This window comes from Diadema setosum, chromosome 9 (genome assembly GCF_964275005.1).
Source record: "Diadema setosum chromosome 9, eeDiaSeto1, whole genome shotgun sequence".
Taxonomy (NCBI): domain Eukaryota; kingdom Metazoa; phylum Echinodermata; class Echinoidea; order Diadematoida; family Diadematidae; genus Diadema; species Diadema setosum.
In genome coordinates this window covers 28289602-28313987 of record NC_092693.1, presented here as the reverse complement: position 1 = coordinate 28313987, position 24386 = coordinate 28289602, and the positions used below count along the sequence as shown (strand labels likewise).

The 24386-nt window shown below is 38.5% G+C and overlaps 3 protein-coding genes across 3 annotated transcripts; all 3 read right to left on the bottom strand.

Moving 5' to 3' along the window:
- Nucleotides 1-830: 830 nt before the first annotated feature.
- LOC140233276 (lactadherin-like) lies at nt 831-5497 on the bottom strand. The gene is made up of 5 exons (XM_072313387.1): nt 5179-5497; nt 4374-4521; nt 3274-3458; nt 1854-2003; nt 831-1152 (listed from the first exon to the last, which is right to left on the bottom strand). The coding sequence occupies exons 1-5, from the start codon at nt 5479-5481 to the stop codon at nt 997-999; spliced, it is 942 nt and encodes a 313-aa protein (XP_072169488.1). The 5' UTR covers nt 5482-5497; the 3' UTR covers nt 831-996.
- Nucleotides 5498-11742: 6245 nt separating this feature from the next.
- LOC140233275 (lactadherin-like) lies at nt 11743-20982 on the bottom strand. The gene is made up of 10 exons (XM_072313386.1): nt 20892-20982; nt 19217-19422; nt 18381-18528; nt 17774-17899; nt 16681-16889; nt 15206-15353; nt 14512-14666; nt 13740-13919; nt 12462-12609; nt 11743-11765 (listed from the first exon to the last, which is right to left on the bottom strand). Exons 1-10 carry the CDS (start codon nt 20914-20916, stop codon nt 11743-11745), a joined length of 1368 nt encoding a protein of 455 aa, XP_072169487.1. The 5' UTR covers nt 20917-20982.
- Nucleotides 20983-21903: 921 nt separating this feature from the next.
- Nucleotides 21904-23284, bottom strand: LOC140233274 (lactadherin-like). The gene is made up of 3 exons (XM_072313385.1): nt 23233-23284; nt 22654-22862; nt 21904-22140 (listed from the first exon to the last, which is right to left on the bottom strand). Exons 1-3 carry the CDS (start codon nt 23282-23284, stop codon nt 21904-21906), a joined length of 498 nt encoding a protein of 165 aa, XP_072169486.1.
- Between the last annotated feature and the right edge of the window lie 1102 nt (nt 23285-24386).

Below are 24386 nucleotides of genomic sequence, written 5' to 3'. Positions count from 1 at the left end.
ACTTAGCAAAAAAAAAAAAAAAGAAAAAGGTATACTAATCATTCTTTAACACGACTGAAGGTGTCATATCAATTCTTGTCTTAATCAAAATGGAATCAGCATTTTAGGAGTTTTCGGCCGGAATATAAGCTTGGTATAAGTTAGATTTAACTTCGCATAGTGGTCGGTTATTGAATCTTACTCATTCTAAAAGAAATAATATCAACAAACTTGAAAACTTTAGTTTCGTGTTAGTCATAGCAAGCTTTATAAAAATCCAAAACAAACACTCGTGTACGATCAAGTAAGTAATATTAAAGAATTATCACCAAGGCCAGTGTGAGAGATTTTAACATCCCTAACGACTTCATTCGAATTTCGTGGCGTGTTCTGTTTGTCTAGAGTTTTGTTACTTTCATTTGCATAGATAAGGTCGGAGTTCCGGTAACTTTCATGAGATGTCACATAGTTCTTCTAAGTTATCACTAATATGATTCGAAATGACGTTTTGTAACATAAAGCTATGTTATATAGTCCATCAACTTGAAAATAAAATGAACATAATAATGGATATAATGCAAAAATAAAAAAAAAGACCATTAAATTTTACAGTGGGAGGCACTTCAGATAAAAAAAAATATCACATTAGTTTGTTCGAATACTAATAGAAATGATAACGATAGTGATAAAAATCATTATGATAGTGATGATAAAATATAATTACAATAACAGTAATAACAAAAATAATGATTATGGTAATAATATCATTAACTACGACAGAAAATATAAGTTGGAATCTTGCTGACCCTGTCATTTAGTTTCGATCTAGCTTAGACGTGAAATTGTATTAACATGATTTGAATGGGATTGCTTCTCTCTCTCTCCCTCTCCCTTTTTCTCTCCCTATGCTATATGTAGTGAGCTATCGTTGAATTAAAAGTTTCATCCTTCGACACAAGTTTTAACATTCTTCGAGCTGGTTACGTTCTTGCGCTGTGAAGCGGGGTGGATGCCGGACTACTCGCTAGCGATAGGGCCTTTTCCGTAGAGTTCCAGGCGTGCGCTGATGTGGCCGTACCACGTGAGGGGAAGAAAGCGGACGAACCGGCAAAGCTCTGGCCTGGGCAGGGTGTTGGTCACCACTGTGGACCGATCTGAGTTCCCAGTAAAGATCTAAAGAAATTCAAATTCAATTCATATTAAGTTTTATTTTCAACTTTAGTTTGTGTTTTCAATAAAATATAAAATCACATACATATAATGCTATTATACAAAATATAAACGTACACTAACTTGTTCCCAAATCATTGTATCATTGGAAAAGAGAGGCCCGCGTATAAGACATGCTTGTAGAGATGTGGGCCACTCAATGAATTGAAAGAAAGAAAAAAAAAATAGAGTAACAGACGCACACACACAGGCTCACAGATGCTCGAAGGAAACAAAGACTTGGACAGGACAAACAACAAGAGACAATGGAAAGGAAAGACGTATAGAGAAGAAATGAAGTATTATATAGTACTGTATTAAGTACCTTTACTGCTTCCACTACTTCAACTATATTACTTCTACTAATACTACAACTGTACCGGTTATTTGGAAGTGCTTGTATCATTCAAGGGGGTTGAATATTGTGGAAAAATTTGAAAATCGTAGATTTTAAGCAAATTTAGTCATTTTTTCACGTTTTACTAACTTTCTCTTACCTTCTCCACTATGGTAAAAAAAAAAATCAGTTGTCAGGGGAATAACTTTTAAATAGGTGACTCAAGATTAATGACGTCAGTTTTTAACCTTTCTGCTTGTGAATATTGCATTCGGAAAATCCATTGGAAAAAAAAAATCTCATACTGCTTTGTGGTCTGTCCGCTTACCTTGTCTTCTTCGCCATTCGGGCAGATAGTCTGCACTGTGTGAAAATTCTCTCCGTCCGTGCTACAAGCTACCTTGTACGTGCGCACCCATTCGCCCGAACGACCCTGCGTTGCCAATCCAGTGATCCGAAACAGATTTCTGAGGTCGATCTATTAAAGACGTAGATGTATATGAATTCAAAGATTTGCTGTGTCATATTTCAAAAAGATCGCCTTTGTTTGTGAGCTAGCTGCAAGAAATCAGCCTCTGATTACTCTCATCGGTTACGTTTTTCTCTATCTAAACGGTTTGTTCCAAACAATGTCATGTTCTATCGAGCAGTCGATGAAGACGTGAGATAATTGAAGCAAAATGCACGTATATTGAGATACAATACCAGTACAAATTTGTTTCGCTTGACAAAAGATGTTATGTTTTAAAGCAAAAGAGGATGTGAACACAGTTGTATATCATTAAAGGACAAGTTCACCTTCATAGACATGTAGGTTGAGTGAATGCAGCAGTATTAGTAGAACACATCAGTGAGAGTTTGAGGAAAATTGGACAATCCGTTCCTAATTCATGAATTTTTGAAATTTCTCCTCAGTCACGGCTGGATTAAAAGACTACTATAGCTTGTGATGTCACATGTGTACAACGATATAAAGAAAGAATAAAGAAAATTCAACAAATTTTCATTTGCCTCGCATAACAAAAGAACACTCGACTTCTGTCTTTCAGAAGACAGGGGGAATAATATAACCGTCAACATATGTCAGTAACAAGTCGAAGAAATGTGCACTTTATTCAAAAAGTAAAGTTTTGTTAAATTCTCTTTTTATTTTCATTTTATCGTTATACGCATGTGACATCATACACCGTAGTAGTCTTCTTATCCAGCAGTGATTGCGCAGACACTATAAAAATTCATAACTTTTGAACGGATTGTCCGATTTTCCACAAACTTTCACTCATATGTTCTACTAATATTGCTGCATTCACTCAATCCTTATGTATATGATGGTGGACTTGTCCTTTAATAGATTATGAACATTATATTGACTAAAATGCCACTGAACGCCTTACCTATCTCCGTTTCAAGGACATGAAAACCCAGTTCGCAGCGAATCAATAGATGGCGCCATCCTTAATATAAGCAATCCTGACGTCATGAACTACTCAAAGAGGCATTCTTTTCATAGTCAAAAATATAAAGAAAACCAAAAGATGCTTTCTAACTGCTATAGTACCTGACTTTGGCCCAGTTTTTGAGACGCATTTTCCCGGTGCTGCCTGCGATCTTTTGTCCTATAATTATAATACATAGGGACAAAATCTTTTGTTCCTATAATTATATAATGACAAGATCTTTTGTTCCTATGTTATAATATATAGGAACAAAAGATCGCAGAAAGCATTGGCGAAGTGTGAATGATATACCTGTAGCCATTGGTTGACGTTGTTCGCGCGTGCTGCCCAAGCGTCCTGGAACCCGCTGGAGGGGGTCAAACGCAGTCTTCCGCGGCTCGGGGGATACGCTGCGCTATACACACTCGACGCAGTCATACTGGTGTTTGGTACGATGTAATCCTCCAATCCCAGAGGCAAGAACTCCTGGGAAATGTCTGTTATTTGATAAAAAATAAATACTTCTAAACAATAATACTGCCGTATAATCTGTATAACCGTCTATTGTTGTGAGAATACAGAGGTTTAAAACTATTCGTGATGAAAAGAAAGAAAGAAAGAAAAAGATATTCGATACTTCTATTCCATTTTTTTTTTTTTTTTTTTGGGGGGGGGGGGTTCAGTCACAAACCACATGTTACAACATTCAATATGTTGATTTCATTGAATTTTCCGGCAATGACAATGATGTCCACAAACAAGCATCTACTTTAATGACTGCGTGACGAAAGAATACGTGCAATTATAGCAGGGAGGTGGACCACGTCCCTGGATATAGCAAGTCCACAGCAAGTGTAAATTCGTTACAATGAATATATCTGAAGGCTCTGCACATTATTTTTATGGTGAAGAAAAGGATGGGATGAAGTGAATGGAGAGAAAGAATAAGATAAAGATGAGAAGGAGAAGAGAAGATGTATGAAGAAGGGGGGGGGGGGGTGGAATAAGATGACAAGGCTGACATTGAACGGTCAATACTTTAATACCAACAAATTCATTAGAGTGGATTCATTCATTGTTCAATGTTGTCATGGATCCATTTATTCATTGTCGAATATGCTACTAAATTGAGCTTGAAGTAAGTATATAGATCAAGAAAAAATATAACAAAAGATTTTTGGGAGGGGATCCGATATAAATGTATAATGCCCCACTGAGCCAGCCACCATATAATTCCACTGACTGCTCACCAAGCGGCAACCCCCGCTCCGAGAAGCTCGAAGCTTCTACTAAAATGAACATCAAAATGAGTATAGATCAAGAAACAAACTATAAAACATTAAAGGGAGGGTAAATATAAATGTACAATGCCCTAATGAGCCAGCCACCACATAATTTTACTGACTGCTCACCGGCGGCCACCCCTGCCCCGAGAAGCTCGAAGCGCATGCTGATGTCTTGATGCCAGCTTTGCGGCAGGAGGCGAACAAACCGAGCGGTCAGGGCTGGTACGAACTCGTGGGTCACCAGACTCGAACGGTCGCTATTTCCGACGAAGATCTGAAACAGTGATATATGTCACATGTTCTTCAAACATTTTACATGTGTAGATGTCGATAAAGTACGTAAACATAATAGATATCGATAACAATATCAGTAATACCTCTTGATGATCTCGACTAGCACAGAGCTTCAAAAAGGCTTTCCCTTCATGGCAACAAGAAAATACAAACTTTCACAAGGCTCCAAATGGAATCTTTAGCCCATGTCCTCAGGAGAATCGAAAAATTGATCTCACTATTATAGATAGTGGCCAACCCATTGGTAAAGATAATGCACTTGTTGAATTACAGTTATAGGTTATGAAATCTCTCTGATAACACTAATAGACCCTATATATTTTGATTTCTTGACACCTTTCGTTTATGCTATGAATGCATAATTATTATCGACTTTGTAAAATGTATATGTATATGTTTATTTCATCTCATTCTATGATACACACACACACACACACACACACACACAGTATATATGTATATAGTGTATGTACATACTACATACAGTATGAATATGAAATAATTTCCTTTACGTCAATGCATACACCACCCCCCCCCCCCCCCCCCCCCCCACCACCACATCTGTGCGATTTGGCCTTTGGTCGTCTGTCAATAAAAACCACTATTTCCTAGACTCCTGATAACCGTTCTAAATTACCCTGTCATGAACGCCCATGCATGATCTGGTCTGAACGTAGAGCCAATCACGTCCGTTCTTGCTGTGGGCCACCTTGAAACCCGTCACCCACTCATCGCTGTCCGACCTGCCTTGGGTGATAACGCCTGTCACATGATGTGTTCTCTGTAGGTCCGCCTGCAGCCACTGCGACTGGTCTTTGATCTGTGCTGTCCACGCTCCTCGAAGCGAGCCAGAGGAGCCAGTGTTCAGCCGACCTCGCTGCGGGGTGAACGAGGCGCTGTAGTAGGACGACGCAGTAATGGCGGCGTCGGGGATGCGCATATCTTCGATGCCCAGCTTTGAGTGTGCTGCTTCTGGTGCTGTATAAGAACGTCGACATGGAGCGTATGACTTTGATCGAATGTGTACATTTACATGCGAAGAAGTTCGTCAGATCATTCTGTTTATGTAGCTTTGAACAAGTCTATAAATACTTTGACATCGAAAATAACAACACAACGCCACTCAAAATGGTAACGCAGTTGCTGACCTGTAAGGTGACATTCTAATTTATTCAATTCAATTCAATTCAATTTTTATTTCCACTCATGGGGTGGAACACCCTCGTCAGCCAAAGGCTGGTTTTCAGAGGGGTCCACACATACAGGTTAAAAATACAAACATTATACATACAGTATGACAAGGATATACATCACATAATATGCAAAGAGCAAGAAACAAGGTATATGCACCATGATAGCTAGTTTCAGATACAAAAGTAGTAAAGGAAAGAAAAACATTATCTACAAGGCCTTAGATTACAACATAAAGAAAAAGAAGAAAAAAAAATAAGGGCATGTAACACTGAATTTCAAATACAGAAGAGAATCGGTATTGCTGAGATATTTTGACTGTGTGAATCAACGGCGTAAATCCATACTGAGGAGTGGGGGGGATGGTCACCATCACCACGATTACAAGCCCATAACCGGACCGGCGCAGTCTTTTTTTTTTTTGGGGGGGGGGGTGGGGGGGGGAGAAGCTTTGTGCCCCCCTCCCCCCCCCCCTACACACACACGCTTTACAGGGATCGGATGCCCCACTCTTTTGCATGAAATATAAAGAGGGAAAAAATTGGCAGCAACAACATAAAGACTTTTTGTTCTTGTTGCTTTTTTTTTTGCTTGTCAGACGACTTTCGGCGGAAAATCAGACCTTAAAAGTATGAAAACATTTTTTTCTTTTTGGGAAATATCTGTGAGAGGGAGCGGAACGACCGAACGGGGGAAGGGTGTGTAGGGGGGGGGGGGGGGGGAGGGTATCCTTCTCCCACACGAGGAAGATTTTGCATTTTCAGACCTGAAATTCAGCGATCTGGTGCTCACTTGTGGTGAAAATTTTGTTTTCTTTTCTTTAAAAAAACACTAAGAAAATGAAATATTCACAATATATTATTGAATGACAAAATCGTGGTATTTCAGCTCTTGCTGTGCGACATCACTGTGAAGGCCTACTAAATAATGGGGCCTATCATCGGCGTAGGCAGGATTTGATCTTAGGAGGAGCGGTTATGTGAGGGAACGAATCAAGCGCGGGGGGAGGGTATGGTAGGGGGGTTTTCCCCTCCTACGGTGAAATCTCTTTGCGTTGAAAATTTTGACATTTTTCAGTCCAAAAACTCGTTTGTCATGTGTTTGTAGCTATATTCTTGCTTTGGAAATTAAGGGGGGCACACCAGGCGCAACTGCTGTCAATCACTGGCAGCAACATCACGAGAATGGCATAGCGATTAAATGCGAGCGAGTGGAGCGAGCGAGCATGAAAATTTTAACATTTTACAGTCTAAAAACTGCCGTTTGTAGCTATACTTTTTCGCTTTGGAAATTAAGGGGGGCCGCATCAGGCGCAACTGCTGGCAATTACTGGCAGCAACCTCAGGAGAATGGCATAGCAGTTAGATGCGAGCGAGCGGGGCGAGCGAGCTTGAAAATTTTGACATTTTACAGTCCAAAGACTGCCGTTTGTGGCTGTATTTTTTCGCTTTTGGAAATTATGGGGGCACACCGGGCGCAACTGCCGGCAATCGGGCAGCAACATCAGAATGGCATAACGATTAAATGCGAGCGAGCGAAGCGAGTGAGCTTGAAAATTTTGATATTTTACAGTCCCACATGTCCTTTGTGGCTGTACTAGTAATTTTTCGCTTTGGAAATTAAGGGGGGGGGGGGGGGGCGCACCGGGCGAAAACTGCTGGCAATTACTGGCAGCAACATCAGGAGAATGGCATAATGATTAAATGCGAGCGAGCGAAGCGAGCGAGCTTCAAATTTTGACATTTGACAGTCCCAAAACTGCCGTTTGTAGCTATATTTTTCGCTTTGGATATTAAGGGGGCGCACCGGGCGTAAACTGCTGGCAATTACTGGCAGCAACATCAGGAGAATGGAATGATAATTAAATGCGAGCGAGCGAAGCGAGCGAGCTTCAAAAATTTGACATTTTACAGTCCCCAAACTGCCGTTTGTAGCTATATTTTTCGCTTTGGAAATTAAGGGGGGCGCACCTGCTCACAATCACTGGCAGCAACATCAAGAGAATGGCATAGCGATTAAATGCGAGCGAGCGGAGCGAGCGAGCTTGAAAATTTTGACATTTTACAGTCTAAAAACTGCCGTTTGTAGCTATACTTTTTCGCTTTGGAAATTTAGGGGGCACACCGAGTGCAACTGCCGGCAATTACTGGCAGCAACATCAGGAGAATGGCATAGCGGTTAAATGCGAGCGAGCGGAGCGAGCGAGCTTCAAAATTTTGACATTTTACAGTCCAAAGACTGCCGTTTGTGGCTGTATTTTTTCGCTTTGGAAATTAAGGGGGCACACCGGGCGCAACTGCCGGCAATTACTGGCAGCAACATCAGGAGAATGGCATACTGATTAAATGCTAGCGAGCGAAGCGAGTGAGCTTGAAAATTTAGACATTTTCCAGTCCTAAAAACTGTCGTTTGTAGCTATATTTTCGCTTTGGAAATTAAGGGGGGCGCACCGGGTGCACCTGCTGTCAATCACTGGCAGCAACATCAGGAGAATGGCATAGCGGTTTAAATGCGAGCGAGCGGAGCGAGCGAGCTTTAAAATTTTAACATTTTACAGTCCCCAAGCTGCCGTTTGTAGCTATATTTTTCGCTTTGGAAATTAAGGGGGGCGCACCTGCTCACAATCACTGGCAGCAACATCAAGAGAATGGCATAGCCATTAAATGCGAGCGAGCGGAGCGAGCGAGCTTTAAAATTTTAACATTTTACACTCCAAAAACTGCCGTTTGTAGCTATATTTTTCGCTTTTGTTTGTCCCACTTTATTTGAGAACCATCCCCCCCCCCCCCCCCATCGACGCATCTATACATATTAGGTTGCTTTTGTTAAGTGAAAGATCTGCTGCACACTCTTTGATAAATTAGGGAATATACGTCTATGTCAAAAGTGTACAAAGTTTATCCCTTATCCTGTATAGCGGACCTTTTGCATGTTCATGATTGCAATACAACGATCTGGTGCATAGTTCTGGCGATATTTGGACAATTTTCCATTAAGAAAGTTCGAGATTTGTCCTAATCTCGGAAATTGCTTGGGGGATACCAATGATTTGTCTGTCTGAACACTTCCTTTGGGGCGGGGCAAATGCCCCTTTGCCCCCATAGATTCGACGTCCCTGATCTTCCCTTGGTATGCCCATAGATGTATCCTGACTGAGTCATCAGTCACTGTCGTTTCTCAGGAATGATTCAGGAAATGGAGGGGGTTCAATTATGGCGATAAAGTTGTTGTTATTGTTTGTTTGTATGTTTTCGTACATATTTTGCAGATGGTCCCCAGTTACTCGCGTCATAGCATGTTTATATGTAGACCTATACCATTTGACGTTGTCAACGCCTGAGCCATACCTTACAGTGTATGTCGATGTTACTTTCTTCGCGAGCGAGCGAAGCGAGCGAGCGCTTGAGAAAAGTATACATTTTCCTACAAGATAGAATACTGTTCAGCTCTGTTACCTGTCTGAAGGCCGGCGTACAAACGTCATGCAATATGCCAAAATTGATACAATCACATTTCTGCTTCCTCCATTTTTTCCCCTCAAAATTCAGGGGGGGGGGGATGATTGTACAGGCCATCCCCCCCTCCTCCATTTCAGGGGGGGATATATCCCCCCCATCCCCCCCCCCCCCCCGGGATTTACGCCCATGGTGTGAATTGATGAGTAAAAAAAAAGGAATGGCTTTAAACTCCATCCGGTTAAGCATCCTATATTTATACTTATTTTATGTATTTATGTAATTGTTTTTTGAATGTATCAATGGAATCATCAGAAGAAACATGTCGGACTAAATCATTCCATAAAGAAGCACCTTTATATACAAAACATCTTTTACCATAATCTGTTTTAGGGCGTGTAATATTCAATTGCATGTCGCCCGACCTTGTGGCATAATGTGATTGACGTACTCTAAAAAGTTGATTCAAATACGGTGGGGCAGTATGATGAACACATCGATACATAACTTGAGCTAAATGCTTTGATCTGCGAATGTGCAATCGATCTAATTTCAATGAAGAATACAATAATCTACTTGGGAATAACTGGTTCACCTTCAACACTGCCCTCAAGGATCGGTTTTGTAGAGATTGCAACTTATCTAAATTAGTTTTGTTGGTGTTTCCCCACACCACAGAACAATAATCAAAATGAGCTTGAATGACAGATTTGTAAAATAATTCAGCTGTTTTCTGAGTAATGAAATATCGTATTCTTTTTAACAGATACAGATTCTTCACTACTTTTGATTTCAGATATTCAATATGTCTATTCCATGATAAATTCTCATCAATATAAACTCCCAAATATTTACAAACATTCACTTTCATAATAGGTGTGTCATTTATATACACACAAGAATCACCACTTATATTGTTCCATTTCTTCAATCTTTGTTTACTACCAATTAACATATTTTCACACTTTGCAACATTTAAAACCAACTTGTTAACGTTCAATTTTTATCATTGTTTATGTTCATGGTTGGGTATTTTACATGGGGAAAACTCTTCGTAACTGTCTGACTTTGCATATGAAGACAAGGCCAATGATATGTGACTTTTATACATGTTGCTTATCTATTCTACCGTCCGTACTGATGAAAAATTTCTGCATAATGATGTGCTTTAAATCTATCCAATGAAATAATAATTGTTGATGGTTAATAAAATTATATTTCAGTAATCTGGTAATTACCACAATAAAGCTGGTATCTCACTGAGCGGCGAACGTTTGCGAACGTAGCGAATTTGAGATTCGCCAACTTTTCTGACGAATGTTTGCGAAAACTCAGGGTTCGCTTCTGCCATTAGCGACAGTTAGCGACTTTTAGCGATGTTTAGCGACAATTAGCAACACTTGAGCGAATGTTTGCGAAAGTGTTTGCGAAACACAGGTGGCGACTATTAGCGACTGTTAGCAAATGTTAGCGACAATTTTGCAAATATTAGCAACTGTTTGTAAATCCCTTGCGACAATTTGCGAATGTTTTGGGACCTGGAAAAGTACACGGCGATTATGTACAGTGAGACCCATAAAACAAACGTTATACAGCCTTCCACTGCATTTAGATCTTCTGCAACCACCGTTCAAGATGGATTTCCAGAATATGGAAATGAATTTCTGCCAAGAAGAGGCTCAATGTGCTGCTATCCTTGAAGAGCTGCTTTGCCTGGCTGCTGCTACAGCTATCGATAACCAAGGTTTGACCCTGGGGAAAAGGGGATAAATGCCCTAAAGGGCTCAATTTGTGATATACATGAAAATATCGATATTCTTTGTAATTGAGTTATATTAGTTAGTAGAAAAAGCTGTTTTCCACTATTGGCCAGGTTTATATTGGTATAATTGACATCAGATAACTCATACCTGTTAGTAAACAAGCTTTGACCCTTGCCAATAAATGCCCCAAAGGGCCTATTTGTGATATATTCGGAAATTTGTGTATTTTCCATAATAGACGAATATCGCTTATTGATGTCGCTCCTATCCCCGTTTGGCCAGTTTCATATTGGTATATTTTACATAATATAACTCATATCTGTTGATAACCAAGATTTGACCCTGGCCAATAGGGGATAATGTGCGAAAGGGCCCATTTTGTGATATACATGAAAATATCGATATTCTTTGTACTTGAGTTATATGTGTTAGTAGAAAAAGCTGTTTTCCCCTGTTGGCCAGGTTTACATAGTTATAATTGACATCAAATAACTTATACCTGTTAATACACAAGGTTTGACCCTGGCCAATAGGGGATGAATGCCCAAAAAGGCCTATTTTGGAATATATTTGGAAATTTGTGTATTTTCCATAATAGAGGAATATCGCTCATAGATGTTTCTGCTATCCCCTATTGGCCAATTTCATATTGGTATAATTGACATAATATAACTCATATATCTGTTGCATAACCAAGGTTTGACTCTGGCCAATATGGGATAAATGCCCGAAAGGGCCCATTTTGTGATATACATGAAAAAATCGATATTCTTTCTAATTGAGTTATGTGTGTTAGTAGAAAAAGCTGTTCTCCCCTATTGAAAGAAGAGAAAGAAGATGAAGAAAAACAAGAAAGGAAGAAGAAAAGAAAGACTGTTTGGATCAGAGAGTGGTTGTTGCAGAGGACAGACTTTGGTAACTACAATGAAAAGCTTTTACAGCAATTACATGATGGAGATGTCAAGAGCTTCAAGAAACCTTGCCTGTTTCAGGAGCTTTTACATAAGAACCATATGGTTACTTGTTCGCTAGCAGTGGCGAATCGAATAAAAACGTTAGCGACACCGTATTACGACCGTTTGCGAATTCTTACGAGTGTTTTGCGAATGTTTGCAACTGTTAGCGAAAATACAAATTCGCAAAGAAATTTTGAACATGTTCAAAATTTCTTTGCGACAAGAAAAACTGCTTGCGACAATAAAAACCGTTAGCGAACTTTCTTGCAACTGTTAACGAACCTTTTGCAACCCTCTACGAACCCTGGCGAAATCCCAAATTCGGTACGTTCGCAAACGTTCGCCGCTCAGTGAGATATCCCCTTTAAGGATGATAACAATGCCCTCATGAATACATGATTACGAATACTTATGTTTAATATGTATTCTTGTGTGTGTGTGTGTGTGTGCGCGCGCGCGCGCGTGTGTGTGTGTGTGTGTGTGTGTTTGTGTGTGTGTATTTGTGTGTATGTGTGTGTGGACGTGATCACTTTACACATTTAACTTTAAACTTACGAATTACTGGCCCTTTGCCAACCAGCTCCCATCGCAGACTGATGGCGTTGTTCCACGACACCGGCTGAAGACGGACAAATCGAGCCGCAAATGGCGGACTCACAGCGTTGTGTACGGTACTTTCCTTGTCGAAATTGGCGGGAAATGTCTACATTTTGGATAAAAACAGATGTGCAAGTGGGGCCGGTATACACCACTGGAAATGACTGAATTATTGAGACATTTTAATTCTTTGAATTTGAGAGTTGTTTTGATAAATAACCTCTTCTAACCTACATGTGCTTGTATACACATGTACTAGTAATAGCGGTAAAGATGCAGACAACTAACACAGGTGGTCTCGAAGCTCGCATACCTGAGTCAGTACCTTAGAATACAATATTAATACGTCTACGGTCAGTGCCTATAGTTGTCATCATGTGACCAGTGTGTATACTTTCCAATTACAACTAACGATATTTGAGGCAATGGAAAGCGACAACGTATCCCTATGGCACCCAAGTGCCGTTTAGAGTTTAATATCAATGTGTTGCTTGTATTGCGTATTGTTTTTACGAAATTCTTTTGACCTCTTTACGCCAACTCTGGTGTTGAAGTAAGTATTTCTGATAATAACAATGATGATAAAAGTAAGGTAGTAATGACTCAAACAGACAATACTGGTAACATTAATGATATGAGAAATACCTGCATATATTATGTTTCTGTGTTTATCATTTCATTTCATTCCCATTATCTTCATCATCACCACCATCACTTTCATCTTCATTATCACATTTTCTCCTCTCATCATTACCCTGTCGTCATCATCATCATAATTCACTTTATTTCTATTCGTATCTATGCACTAGAATATAAAACATAATGTATTTACAGTGTATTATATTTTGTAGTATTTCCTCATTCCGCAAACAATATGTGTATTATGTAGATAGGTCCCTGGGCTGCCACGTGTTCAAGCTTTTGCTTTAATATGGTGGCAGTCCTTCTTCCGCATAATTTCTCAGGTAATTATTTTGAAATTTGGTAATACGAATTATATTTTGTTAATGGAATTAATTTACACATCAATTTTCCTTCTTTGAATCATGTACATTGTAATCTGCTTACTGATATTTTATGTGACATTACTGAAAAGAATCTTGATTTATGTATAAAATTGTGTTGGAAGAAAAATAAATCAAAACAATCAAAATCAAACAAAATATCATAAGAAAGAATGTATTTATTTGCAATTAGCAAACGTGAAATGACACCATTAAATGGCTGTTCTAGTACCTTTGGCTGAGGACTACAGTCAGTGACAGCAGTCCAGTCCTTTCCATCTATGCTGTACCACACAGTGTATGACGTCACCCACTCGTCATGCTGTGCATCATGTCTACCCTGCGTGGTGACCCCTGTTATTTCAAACGCACTGCGCAGGTCGACTTGAATCCATTCATCTTCGCGAGAGGACTGAAGGATATGAAAGGAAATTGATCTTTAAAGAAAATCTTTGACTTATCGGACATGGAATCATTTCAAGTACATATTTTCACATGAAAATCCACTACATATTCAAGCTGACTATGGTTTCATGAAGTATAATCGGGGGAATAAGGAAACTAATGTGACAGCGGACAAAACAGTTAAGATACTTAATTAACGTTTACTTCAATTTTTTTTTTCGACAAAAGACAAAACAATGGCAATGGTCTCTCTCAAATTTCTTTTTTTGACATGACTTCAAGAAGAAATTATATCCTTGGCATCAATTTGTGCCAGCGTGAATATGTTAAAAAGGGGGAAAATATCTTTAGTGAAGATTCATAAATTATGTATGTGAATGAGGTACTTGTGAGGTCATAATATCATCACCTAATTTCTATGCAAACGCGTTCATTATTTTTGAAAGTATATAAAACTTTTAAATTCTGTAAGTTTCATATGATTTAATACCGGATTAGCTGAAATTTCTGACATCATATATTTAACATGTATATTAAGTAAAGCCAGCTTTAAAATGGTCAGGCATAGCACAATATATCTATATCAGTACAACACTTACACCTGCGATCCACGCACCACCAACGTTGCCAATTTGACGTCTGTTAAGTCTAGAATGATCGGCGCAGTGTGCCATGTCCCGACAGGATGAGGCCACGAGACTGGTGCTGGAGACGCGACCATCAGCGATGCCCAGTTTACCTGGAGTTTGCTGTTCTATAATGCATACATAGCATTAAAGAGTGGATATGAATCATGTTGTCAATACCAACCAGTTTATTTGAAGAACACACAAATTATTGGGCTCCCTTCCCTTTGTCAATGATTGTGATTAATCTCATATGCACTTCTTAGTGCAGGAGATGATTCCAGTAAGCAAAAAGGAAAGAAATTAATAAATAAATAGAAATATATATATATATATATATATATATATATATATATATATATATATGAAATGAAAACAAAGCAAGAAATGCGTTATTACTATCAAACAAATTTTAATGGTTGCATGTCACGAGTCTCCTTCAGGGTTTCTCACCGCAAATTTTCAATGCGTCTGTTTCGGAATTTGAGTAATCATACTTTCAACGACAACTACAATCTTGGCCCTGTTTCTGACATTTATCTATTCTAATTATTTGCTAAGACATCTGTCTTATCAAAAAAAGAAAGAAAGAAAAGAAACATAGCCATCGTTACTGTAATCATCTTACTATTGACTATAAATATCAACACTATAGTCATCTACATACCGCTGCCTGGGTTGAGTCCAAACAGTTCAAATCGCATGCTAATGTGGCCCACCCAGGATGCAGGGTGAATCCGAACGAACCGCGCCGTTACCGGGACGGCGATCGTGTTGACAGCGTAAGAATTCCGATCCTCGTTCGCTACAAAGACCTGTACGTATTCAAACGAAAGATCATTGTTAGGTTTTGATTACGTCACGTCAATTGTATAAATGTACAATTTGACTTTTTTGCTTCATTTTACAAATGACAATGCTCACTATGATTCTGCCATCAAAAGCCAGGGAGCTTCCACAAAACATGTGGTTTACATGCATCTCAATGGGCAAAAATAACTCATTAATTAGGGAGATTCTTATACATTCTTCTATCTGAACATGAAGAAATATTTCAGCAGGAAGCATTCTGCAGATACATTGAAACTTGGTAGTTCTGTGCTTTGTATATCTTCTTATTTTTGTGTATGTAAAAATATACCATTTATTTAATCCGCCACGGTACTGTGATGACAAATACTGTACATGGATCAAACTAAATCAAACCAATCGAAACAAAACCAATCCAAGCCACACCAATTTATTACTACAATAATTATACTCACCAGCAGCACTAATGATTCCTACTCGTATACTATCTTATCGAAGTTAAAACAAAACTAATACTATTAAGACACATGAGACTCCATCCATTTTAAGCTTAATCGCTTACGATGGTGGTCTCCTGCATTCAATGATCTTTGTTATTTACTGAAAAATACTGTGTATTTTATTTTATGTTTTTGTGTATATACACTGCTCAATGCAATCACCTATATGTGTATCTATTTGTATACTGTTATCGATTTATTTCACTGCACTTGCTATTCTTTGTCTTTGTATTTTTTGAAATTTGTATTTGAATTATATTTGATTGAATGCAGAAATAAAACAAATCAAATCAAAAATAAAAAAAACAACCATTTCTACCTCTCTTTGGAGAGTAATGTTACTACTTGTAATACTTCTTTTTTCAAAAGCAATGTCAATTAATGCTGATGATAGTCTTATGTAAATCCAGTAAACTATATAGGCTACTTAATACTGGACTATTCGGAATACTTTATTTATACCAGTACATTGCTACACAGAGTACCGAAGTAAAACATTGCCATATATGCCAACAAATCAAAAATTATATAGGCCTACAACATTACATAACAACGAGGAAATGACATAATCTAGGGCCAACAACGAAATAACATTTCAAGGTAGGTAACATTATTATGACAATAGCATTGATCAGTAACGCAAGTGCAACTGGGTAGCATTTGGTGGAATGACTTTTTCTTTGTGAATTTGAATAGATTTGTCTGACTCTTATAGATCAAACATTCTTAATACAAACAAAGACTTGATTTTTGTGATATGAGTGCACTTGGACAAGTGACTGACAAGAAGTGACGAACAGATAGACTGACTAATACAACAAAAACATTGAACCTGTGGGACGCCACTCGTATCAAGAACGTCTTGAAACCGCCTGTCGCCATCTTGCTTGTACGTCATCTTAAAACTGGACACCCATTGGTCGACGTCATAGCGACCCTGTGTGACCACGCCCTGGATCAGACGGTTATCGGTCAGATCCACTTGGATCCACTGGGTGTGGTCAAGCACTCCAGCCGACCACGCCCCAATGCCATTTGAATCTGTTACGTAATAAAATGGAAATCGAAACTACTTGACAGAAGCTTAACTCACCATGGTGCACTGTTGCAAATCCAAATGTATTTATCAATAAGTACACTTCCTTTTCTATGTTCAGATAGTAATCGTTTCGGTAACCGAAAAGTTAATAAGTGAATTGACAGTTAGTTTTATCTTGAAAAATGATTAGGATGTTTTAGTTAACAAAGCCTCATGCAAAGATTTTAGAGCTTCATTGTGGTTAACTCTCTGAGGCCCCATGGTTGATCTCTGTCTAACGAAGATGTAGAATGAGATGGTCCAGGATGGGAGCAAACTGATTATAGTTCTTTGTCTGTCAAGATCAGAACATTAATGAGGACTGACTTGGTTCCAGACATTGGAGAGACTTTCAAGTGGCTTCACAATAAATCAATTGAAATTTCAAAAAAAAAAGTCGAACCAAAAAAGTATAGAATGTTGGAGAAACTGCCTTATTATGTCGTGAATCTTCTACAAAATCGAAAGTCGGCTCTAGTTTGTCTTACATTCGGTACCAAAGACATCTTGTTCTACAACTCCCATTTAAAATAAACATGCAGACAAAGGAACAAAGAGAGAGAAAAAAAGTTCAGGTTCGAGAGGTCCTAGGAAATTAATAACAAAAGTTTTATGTCTACCTACTAACAAACAACATCGTGTAAAACGGTGCAGTGCAAATTTGCTGATCAGTCATTTTTTAGAACGTATGTAGAAAAGAATGTAGAAAGTGGCATCTGCCTTATAATTGAAAGAGATATCGATAAGAACGTTATCGTTCGGGCACTTGGGGACATAAACATCTCAATCTTCATGTTAGATCTGTTATCAGCGGACACAGCGTAATCAGACAGAGTGGTGTACTAACCTGGTTTCTGTCCAAGCCTAGCATGGGATGCACACGTACTGTCGTTATAGCACGAACTAGCCGACAGCCGAGAATCAGTAATGCGCCTGTCTTGCATGCCCAACTCGAGGGGATCAAATCGTTGACCTGTACGTTAATAATTATACGTGATGTCACAAGGTAGGGAATTATTCTATTATATGTAATAGATTCAAAATCTATCAAAAGTAAACAAACATCACATCAATTTTGCACGTCGATTTGATAATACATGTATACTGAGGGGAGACGTAGCAGAGGTGATTTCAACATTGGCATTCTCGGCTGATGATAAAAAAGACACCTTTTTTATTGGATCACAATACTAGTATGGGAAAACCAAATCCATTTTCTCTCTGTCAGTTGACCCCTCTCCCCCCCCCCTCTCCCCCCCCCTCTCTGTCTCTCTCTCTCTCTCTCTCTCTCTCTCTCTCTCTCTATATATATATATATATATATATATATATTTATTTATTTATTTATTTATTTATTTATTTATTTATTTATTTATTTATCTATCTATCTATTAATGCATACATAATTAATCATTACTTTATAATGGCAATGTTTTTCGCTAGCGTAACTTCACCTGGTACGGGGCCAATGCCGAAAACCTCAAACGTCATACTGATGCGTTCGTGCCAGGCGGTCGGGTGGATGCGCAGGAGCTGGGCCCTGATTGGTTCCACTAGTGAGTTTTTGACCTTTGTGTCAGGATCCGAATTGGCAACGAATCTCTAGCAGCAGATGAGTTAGATAGATTATACAGCGTCTATGTTTCCATTGACTCCATCATTACCACTCAGGGGAAAAAACAACAACAAACAACAAACCTCACTGTGCCTTCAATGTTGAGGATTAAGTCGAGGCCTTGCTGGGGGTAAAGTGAATCCAGTTCAACTACTCTTGCGTTTCTACCGTCCTAGCTGGCATTTACCAATTGTTTACGATACACGAACACACACACGCACATAAACATATTATGTGCACACATGAAAGATATTTGTATATATATATATATATATATATATATATACATGTATATACATTGTAGTTGCTTAATGTTTTGCATCGTACATTATTGGAGATTGAAACCCATCCCCCGATGGAGCCCCCCCCCCCTTGTCGATTCTAGACTTTATATCATTCTGATTCAATTTAAGCTTCACATGAGACACAAATAATATATATATATATATATATATATATATATATATATATACAACGGTTACTCCCGAAAAGTGCTCCAACTCAGCAAAAGGACTTTACACGGATGTTACAGTCCTTTACCTATCAGATGACAGGAAAAAAAAGAGAGAAAATGATTTATTTTTTCACACAAATACTGAATATGATATCAACATCGATCTTTTTTCCCCTAAATAGATCTGATCCTTTTACGCTCCCAAACGCTATAACATGTACCTTGTCATTGTCAGCGCAATCTTTTACGAATGACCACGTGATACCATCTGGGCTGTAGGCTATCTTGAATTCTGTGACCCACTGGTCAGACTCGGGGCGCCCCTGGGTGGTAATGCCTGTCACGTGGTACATCCGTCTGAAGTCGACTTTGATCCACTGATTGCCGTCGTTGGCCCTTGCCGTCCACGAGCCTCCTTTTCCGTCACCTACACCCACGCCGGAACGAGAGAAAACACTGAGAGAAAGTGACCTTGCCTTACACAGAAATTACCTGCGTTCACATTTCTAGATGACCCATTAAAGGAGATGGCTAGTAACTGACCAGTGGGAATCAGTGGGAATGCTGGGGGATGATCGTTCCAATCCTCGTGGGATTCACTTAAGAGTACATTATACATCTATTGTTGTGTTTGTCATTTGCTTCAGAATGTTCTCAAATTCAAGCAATGTGCAGTTTAATGTTTCCAGGTTAGCATGTCTGTACAGTGACGGGGCGATTGCTAACGGCCCGTCAGTACATGACATACTTTTTCACACATTTGAATACTGTGTTTGTATGTGTATGTGTGTGTGTGTGTTAGCATCAAGTGTCAAAAGATTTCCAAAGCATTGAGATCCACACTAATATTCTTAAATTGGAATCATTAAAGGCACTATTTACCATTTGCAGATGAAACAAAAATCTAGCTTTAGTGCTTTAAAATAGTTTTCAAATATGAGTTAGGGACAGAAACATCTAATGTAAAAATGTAAATCAGTATAAACAATGTTAAGTATTATTACTAAATATACAAATTGAGAACAGTAGTTATAATAAAATTGCTTCTAAAAAAAAAACAACAACCCGCCTTTACAGTTATGGTGTATTGAGAAAAACAGTTTTTAAAAACATGTTTTATGATTCAACTACCCCACACATATGCATTTAAAAAGATGTGATAATTCGAACATTTTTTTTTTAAAATCAGTGCTCCCAATGGTAAACAGTACCTTTCAATTTCGCTCTTTGACTGCCGGGCAATGAAATTCAGTGACCCGAAAAATGCAGAAAAAAAAATGAAATAATCTAATGAAACAGGAGAATAATACAACCATGATAATTATGAAAGAACTGTCGGATACGTTAAAGCGCTTTAAATACCATGTACTACGACAAAAAAGAAAAAACATTATGAAGTAATATAATAATAACAAAAATAATTATAAACTCTGAAAACTGTGCGAAAATTGGCAAGTATGATAACATGCTTAGAAAACCACGTACTGCCGGAAAGAACAGACATCAGTAAAGGGGTATAGATGCTTCCGATTTTTGATAGAGGTAACTATTGTGGCCATAAAATAGACTGAGTTTAGCTGTGAAGACTATGGCGGTGATCTGGCCACCCTGGTTGCGCACATCTTGCTGTTAATCGGTTCATCGCAAACTTACAGCAAGCACACAGCCAGAAGTTATTCTCCATTTTTCTGATTTAGAAAAGCACTTAAAAGCAATGTAGACTATCACAAAATTTGTTGGTCACCAAATCATTTCATCTTTTGGATATAATTATTATGTCCCAACATCTAATTTTGGTGACCCCGGACCAACGGGCATCCGGGCCACCGGAACACCGGTAATATAATCGAATGTCAATTGCTCAATATTATAGAAATACCAAGTAAAACGACTAACCCTGCAGCGAGTCAAGCCGACCCATGACAGGCAGTGTATGGACGCTGAGGGAGCTAGAAGCGGAGATGGCGTCGTCTGCTATGACACCACTTTTCATCCCGAGCGCCATTTCTCTTCCAGCAGTTTCTGATTGTTCCAAAAGCATATAAAACGTCTGCATAGCATTTCACAATCTCCTCAGAGCTATATGCCCTTTGTAATATCATACATTATTATATACATCAACAACGAATGATTTTAAATTGTCTTCTAAGTCAACATTTTGCTATACATACGACTAAAAATATCAACATAATTGCACAAAGAATTATGATTTTACATGTAAACAGTAATTTCATTTAAATAGTTTTATCACTGGTAAAGACACTCATGGTATGGAACAATCTTGTTAGAAATAGATTTCTATTGTACTGAAGTTCTAAAAATAGAGTTTGTTTTCTTCTTTGTTTAGATAAAATACTATCAAAACACACTTCAGATTTTTTTAAAATCCTTTTTAGATATGTACGGTCCCAGTCATGCTCCTTTTAAACGTTGAGTTAACTTACTACATAATCTATTAGACTACAAATTAGTTCCATCAACAAATTCAAACAGTAACATACAGTCGATTTTATTGTCTATATTTAACTTTATGTACGTATTATTAAAGTTTTTACCGTCCTATGGACAGGAAAGTACAATCATGATAACAGTACTGTATATAGCATTATTTATATAAGTTTCTTTACTTGATTGAAATGTGTCGATGAAATTCAAATGTGATAGTATCAAAGCTTTTGAAGCTGAATATGTATAAGTTATCACACAAAAAAGAGAAAATTTATTTCAGCAATTTAAGTCATACCAGCAGCCAAAATTATCTTATCCTATATGCAGTTATGGTATACTGATCCTTATTCATGAAACAATTAATACATCATGTAAGGATACTCTTTGCATTTTCTTTTCTGTTCAACTTCAACAGTCCTTACTACTAAGGAGAATAAAAGTGGACAACAGGTCATAATGGCTACAGCTCTCGGCACTGCGAAGGATATACACAGACGGAGCGATTATCACAGTTATCATGAGCAGTTGCCCACAGGTTGATAGGATACGCACCTGCCACCACCTTCCCAACGAGTTCGAACCTCATGCAAATATGGGCCTGCCACTGGGTCGGCAGAAAGCGGATAAATCTTGCCGTGATCGGCACGGCGAAATCGTTCGTTTCGATCGTGGAGCTATCCGTATTGCCTTCAAAAACCTGTCAGAAAAAGAATTGAATACAGACAAACAAAAAACAAACGCATACATGACATATTGCTAATAAGGACCAGAAAAGCAAAACCAATGACCCCATAATATATTCGTGTGTGGAGTAGGAAGCGAATTGGTGTTTTAGGCGATGAACTCTGGTATGACACTAGCACTCACCTGGCGTCCAGTTGTGAAAGTTGGCAAAAAATAAGCATTTGTCGTATCGGAAATTGATATCCAATGTCAAAAACATGATGCAATCATTGCTTGATTTCCAGTGCTATGAGTATATTCCTCAAATTGCATTTTGCCATGTCAGAGCTCAAATGCAAGCAATCGGTAGCAAATCATTTTTTCCTGTTTCGCTAAATCTTAATCTTTCTTCTTTGTTTTTTGGCGGTTTTTTTTTTTTTTTGTACTTCACTTATGAGGACATTGGAAAAAAGTACAGAAATAAAACAAACCCAGCCAAGATATGTCTTTTCAGATAATGTGTGTCACCATGATGTCATTAATTTACCTCGGACCCAGCCTCAACGGCGTTCAGTGCTGATGTCCAGGTCAAACCATCAAGGCTGTAGTGAACACCAAAAGCTGTCACCCACTCACGAGCATCACTCCTGCCCTGGGTCATGACCCCAGCGACCTGGTGCGTTGACCTCAAGTCGACTTGTATCCACTCACCCTGGGTGTTGGTGAGGGCGCACCAAGCTCCCTTTTTCCCATTGGCTACGAAGTCGAAGAAAAAAAAAATCAAAATGGTGAACACGTCATCGAAGAGAAGCAATCATAATACCACCACCATGAAAAAAAAAATGCACGATTATGTTTCTGCTTCTACCAGCATTATTTATAATGTTTAAAAGCCACGCAGATCAAGTCATAAAATGATGATAGGATCAATCGATAATATGCATTTTCATGTAATTTCATTGTTTCTGCATGGTACAGGTAATCAACGAAATCACTTTAGAAAAGGAAATATACAGTGTACACATGGTTCATCATCATTCATGGTTGACTTTGCACATGAGAGGTAAGGAAAACATTGTGACAGGAACAGAGATATGATACAAGGAAAAAAATCAAAGTACCATACAGGAGGATCCCCAGTAAGACGAGATAAATGTTGGGGCCTCATAAGCGATCATATTACCTCCGTAATAACATCGAGGAAGTAAAGAAGATACATGTGAGTTCCTTTGATAATCAATTTTGAATATATAGGCCCTAATTAGACAATTCATTGTGTTCTTATCATCACAGTAATAAAAATTGACAACGCTTTTGATCTGAGATTTTAATAGGATCTCTCTTTATCTTTCTAACGTGGACGCGTCTGATGTCATCTTAGTGACGTATTACATGTAGCATCAGTCTCCATGGGAATTCACCTGCTATGAGATTGAGTCGGGCTCGAGCTGTGCAGTGGTTTGGTGATTGACAGCTACTCGCCGTGATCTGAAGGTCGGAGATTCGTCTGTCTTCTACGCCAAGTTTCTCGTACAACAACCCTGTAAGACAAGGGGTGAAAAGTCATTTCACAGCATATCGGAGGATGCTATCATAATTAGAAGTGGGAAGTCTGCAAGGACTGCTGTGCATGTATCATACTGAAACGCCATGCCACGTCAAGTTGACTTTCATAGATAAAATATGAAATGAATTCAATCATTGTTCGTCAAATTGGACAAAACTTCTGAAGTTTTACATGCAGTTTCAGATGTTTTCGATAGTAATTGTGTATCTGCCATATTCCTGAATAATAAAAAAAAAAACCCTGCAAGTCTCTCTCTGCCTTGCAACAAATCTTTAATTAGATATATTTCTATCATCATTTCAAAAGAAGCAAGTCCTTCCCATCAAGAATTGTTCTTGCTTCGTCATGATTAGCGATTCGAACGCATCATTGTAATTGACACGTCAACATGACTAATATCACTGTGTAATGAACCCCCGCGAACGTTCCTTGTTCATTCAATTATTAAATATGATGCAAGAGGGGAAAAACTCCATACAGGGCTGACTAAATCTGTCAGTTCATCATGTCTGCCGATATTAATGACCAGTAGATCAAGACATGACGATTGACGCGGTGTAGGCGTATGGGTATAGACAAGAAAACAAAAAGAAAACAGTGCCTCAGAAAAAAAAAATGGAAGTATGGGTGGTGTTCGCTAATCCAAAGGTTAGTTTATCCGAAAATGAAATAAGGTTAATTATTCCGAAGGTGTGTTTATATTCTGAAACACA